Genomic DNA, 4,202 nt, shown 5'->3' with positions numbered 1-4,202 from the left:
GGTGTGTGTAAGTAAAAAAGGGGGGGGGGGGGGAAAGGCCCAGCTGTACCCGAGTACGTGCTGCAGTCAGGCACTCTGCTCTCTGATGCTAGGATTCATTTACACAAAGCAATTCAAAAGTCAGAGGTGAAGAAAAAGGCTTTCTTACCTTCCCAAAGGGTGCTCAAATCACTACCTCCCAGTCTCTCACGTAAATCTTCCTTCCCAAACGCAGCTAGCCCCCAGATGCCAAATTTTCTGAATGAAGCAGGTTTTCTAAGGGTCGAGTGCCACCATTTTGCTTTCCGCTGATCGCGGGCTGCCCCGTTTCCCCTCTATAAGCACCTTCTCTCAGGCCCCAACCAGCCCAAGCCTTCACCGACCGTGATCCGATGGGTGCGTGATGGAGTGAGCATGCTCCTGCATCCGCCCCGCGGCACCGCTACAGCATCATGGCAGGACAGCACTTGCACAAACAGCTGAGACAGACTGTCGGCAGGAGGCTAAACCTTCAGGGAGCAGCAGAAGGGGGGGGACCCTTTCCTCTCTGCTTCCTCAGTGCCTTGGCACTGCACCTTTGCAACCTGCAAGGCAGGAGCTTGTTCTGCAGATCGGCTTCTCGGGGAGGGTTGGGAATGTCGCCTTGTGTCCTTAATAAGCAGCTGAATTCAGTTTCCCCAGCCCAGATCTTTGTCTAGGATATTTTTTTTGTGTGTGTGGCAAGATTGGTTAATCACAGCTAAGCAAAAATAGCTATGCAGCAAATCATCTGCTAGAGAGCGACTGTCCCACATGCAGCAGCTTCTGCCCTATTATTTTAATGCTTCTAGGGGGAAGTGTCTTGAAAATTATTATTTATTTATTTTTAATGGTAGCTAAACACAGCTGGCGTTCACTCATTTGCCTAGTGGCTGTTCGGGCTCTATTTCACTTGCATCATTCCTGATTTAATCCCAGTGCAGCATCAGGCTGGGGAGCTTGTTCATAGAGCTCTGGCCTTATCCCTGCCACTGGCTTGCTACCCAGCCATGGTCACATCCCTTTGCCTCTCCCTGTGCTTCGTTTGCCAGGCAGGAGCGACGATACCTGTGTTGGGTGGTGCGGTGGGCTCTGCAGAAGAAATGCACCGTGAATGCTTGGCTGTGGCTGGGGTGAGTTTGCTGCTCGCATGGCAAGGGTGAAGTGGAGCCTGGCAGCTCCTGCTCCAAGGTGATGGTGTGAGTTAGTGCATAGGTGTCCAGGTGCTAGACCAATTTTGTCCCCAGATCTTCTTGGGTCAGTGCTTTCCTTTGTATACCTTGCTTTCTTTTCTATATCTCCCTTTCCTTTCAGTACCTTCCTTTCCTTTCTCCTCAATTAAAAGCTTGTCAGCACAGCGCTCTCGGGGAGCCTTAGGTTGGCAGAGGTCCATCAGCCCAAAGCTCTGCCCAGCTCTGCTCTCAGAGGAAAGAAAAATTCATCCTAGAAACCCAAGGGCTTGGCTGAGCCCACCTCTGGGGCCAGCGGAAGGACAAACCATGTCCTGTGAGCCGGGTGCTGGGCTGGCAGACAGAGGTGCTTAGATTAGCAATGCAGCTGGACCTGGGGTAAACAGAGCTAAGCTCATCCACCGGTGCCGAGGGAAACAGGAGACCCTTTCTAGCACGGCAGGGGCTGTGTGTGCCCACCCACACTGCACACTGTGCCACTGTCTGCAAATACAGAGGCTCTGTGGGCTGCCCGCAGGAATTCAGCTGCAGCTGGGACAGGGTGAGACAGCCCTGAAAAGCCCCTCAGCATCCCGGACCCCAGCTGCAGCAAGGCCTGGTGTTGGCCATGCTGTGTGCGCCCAGTGAGCTGCTGCTGGGCCGTGGGCTTTAGTGCTGGGTCTGTGGGGCAACGCTGGGGTGGGGATGAGGGTGGGTGCATCCTTTGGGTGGCTGCAGGGAGTTCAGCACACACTGAGCTTAAGGGGATTTTTTTTTTTTTTTGGAATTCTGTACAGTTAATAAAGTGTCTGTGAAGGTGAAAGCTGGCACCTTCTGTCACCCACACATCATTTCTTACAAGGTTTGTGACCATCCAGATACTGCATGTCAGTGCCAGCAGTCATTGCAGCCCAACGACTCTGCTTTCTAGGGCAAATACCTGGCAAAGCAGCATTGCTGTGTTTGGGGAGACATTGCTTGATCCAGAGACTCGTAAGGAGTCCACCCATCCGTCCATCCATCCCTGCTAAACTCCCTGGACTCCGCACTCAGCTCCTTACCCCCTCCTTGGTGTGCTCACAGAGGGTTGCCAGAGGCCTCGCAAAAAATTTTAAGTATTCAGAGCAGCCTTGCTACAAAAGCTCTGTTCTCTGGCCAGAATTGCCCTGTTGGAGTTAAGACTCCTCTTGCCTCTGGGCCTGGAGGGAGGGACCTGCATGTTCCATGATTTCTCACATGAAGAAATAAAATTTGCTCTGGCTTTTTTTGCAGGAACAAACCTGGGGAAGTCTTCATCTTGCCACTCTTCCTTCACATCCACATTTTCCATCCGCAAAGTGGCTTCTGTGGTCCCCATTGTGCTCAGAGAAGGGCTGGCTGCACAGCGGTTCCCTCGAGGAAGGGCTCAGGCTGGAAGGTGGAAGGCAGAGAGGTTGGCATTGAGCATCACGATTGGGGAGCATTTAATCCAAACTGTTCAGAGCAGGTATGCTGATAGTATGCTTCACAGAGAAGCAGCATGATAGCTGCTTGTTTTGCAAAAGCAACAAAGCAAGGACATGAGGCTTTGTGGCTACTTGACATGCTTTGGACAAGAAAGAGGAGGTGAGGTTGGACCCGGACCAAAGCAATAGGTGTCTCTCTGCTCTGGTGTGACCTTAGCTCTTCTCTCTGAGGACCAACACTGTCTGGGCTGATGTTCACCCATTTTTCCCTTGCTACTTTTCTTCCAATACTAATCTCTACATAAACAAGCACCTCTACTGAGGGAAATGAAATGTGGCTGAAAGGGAAGAGAAGAAAGAGTTCCTCCCAGGCTGGTTTCAGCTTGGTTTGGCAGTAGCACCAGTTTCCATTTTGCTGACCTGGTCAGAAGTCAATGGCTTTGGTTTTGCAGAGAAAGTCCCGACTACTGCTCCCTGGCCTGTGCTCCATCCCTGTGCTTGTCCCTGCACCTGGAGAGAAATGGAGGAGGGCGAGGAGGCCTTTGCAGGGATGTTGGATGTCCTTCCACACCCCTGAAAAATTCACCTCTCTGCCTTGCTCCCAGGTAAACGAAAGCAAATGCCAAAAAGACCTGGAGCACCTCAAACGGAGGCAAGGTGGGTGTGCTGTTCCCAGCCCGGGCTTTTTCCCGCACTGGTACGAACAGGAGAAGTTCGAATCCAGTGAGCCTTGTTTTCACTCATACTAACACCCCAGCAGCGCGAGGGGCCCTTAGGACCATATATATTGTTTGCCTTCACTAGAAGGTTCCTATGCTGGCAGACCTTTGTACCTATTTCTCAGGGCCTGCACCTGCAGCTCCTAACAAAGTCTGGCCGAGGGCTCAGGACCAGTCCTCTCAGGACCAGTCCTTGCAGGGCCAGCAGATAGACTGCTCCCAGCTGGATGCTGCTGCAGCTGAGTAGCACCTGAGCCCGGAGGGGACAAGGTCGGGCCTTATCTTACACATAGAACATGTTCAAGTGAAATCAGCTCGTATATGGAGCACATGCATTAACCCATCCACTGCAGGACAGTTTTGAATGCTCTTCATCAGCTTAGCCTTTACGCTGTAAATGTACCCAGGCACTGGCTGGATAGTAACGTATTTTTTTTAGGATGAGGGACCTAGGGTGATTTCCCAAGTGGATGGGGCTACGCTGTCTGTCCCCTGGTGTCAGGGCAATCAGTGTCTAGCAGAGTTTGACCCATTGCTATAAAGCTCTTCTAGAAAAGCTGGTGCTTTTTCTGCTTCCTTTGGAGGCTTATGTTTACAGAGAGCGTTGCTGGTGATGACCTGCAGGGAGAAAAATCTGTCTGTGTGTATCTGCTTTAAATGAAGGAAGCTACGTAGAGGCCTGAGTCTGTGAGTCTTTATTACAGGTGCTGGCAGAGATAGGAATCAGCGCAAAGAGCTGACTGTGAGCATTGCAGGGCTCTCTCCCTGCCCGGTGTTGCTCAGCCTTTCCTCCCAGCACACACATTACATATTCTGTCCTCAGCCCCACGCCTGGCTGCATGCGATGCCCATGATACAGTCACACGTCTCCA

General features: G+C 51.9%; 1 protein-coding gene across 1 annotated transcript in view; it reads right to left on the bottom strand.

Moving 5' to 3' along the window:
- The window catches only part of ATCAY (ataxia, cerebellar, Cayman type), a 9,042-nt gene extending 6,519 nt beyond the window's left edge, over positions 1-2,523 (bottom strand). The window contains exon 1 of the mRNA XM_009697267.1: positions 2,447-2,523. Within this exon, the coding sequence (XP_009695569.1) occupies positions 2,447-2,523 (77 nt within the window). The remainder of the gene's footprint in view (positions 1-2,446) is intronic.
- Between the last annotated feature and the right edge of the window lie 1,679 nt (positions 2,524-4,202).

Source organism: Cariama cristata, unplaced genomic scaffold (genome assembly GCF_000690535.1).
Source record: "Cariama cristata isolate BGI_N322 unplaced genomic scaffold, ASM69053v1 scaffold15510, whole genome shotgun sequence".
Classification (NCBI taxonomy): domain Eukaryota; kingdom Metazoa; phylum Chordata; class Aves; order Cariamiformes; family Cariamidae; genus Cariama; species Cariama cristata.
This window is presented reverse-complemented; position numbering and strand designations above follow the sequence as displayed.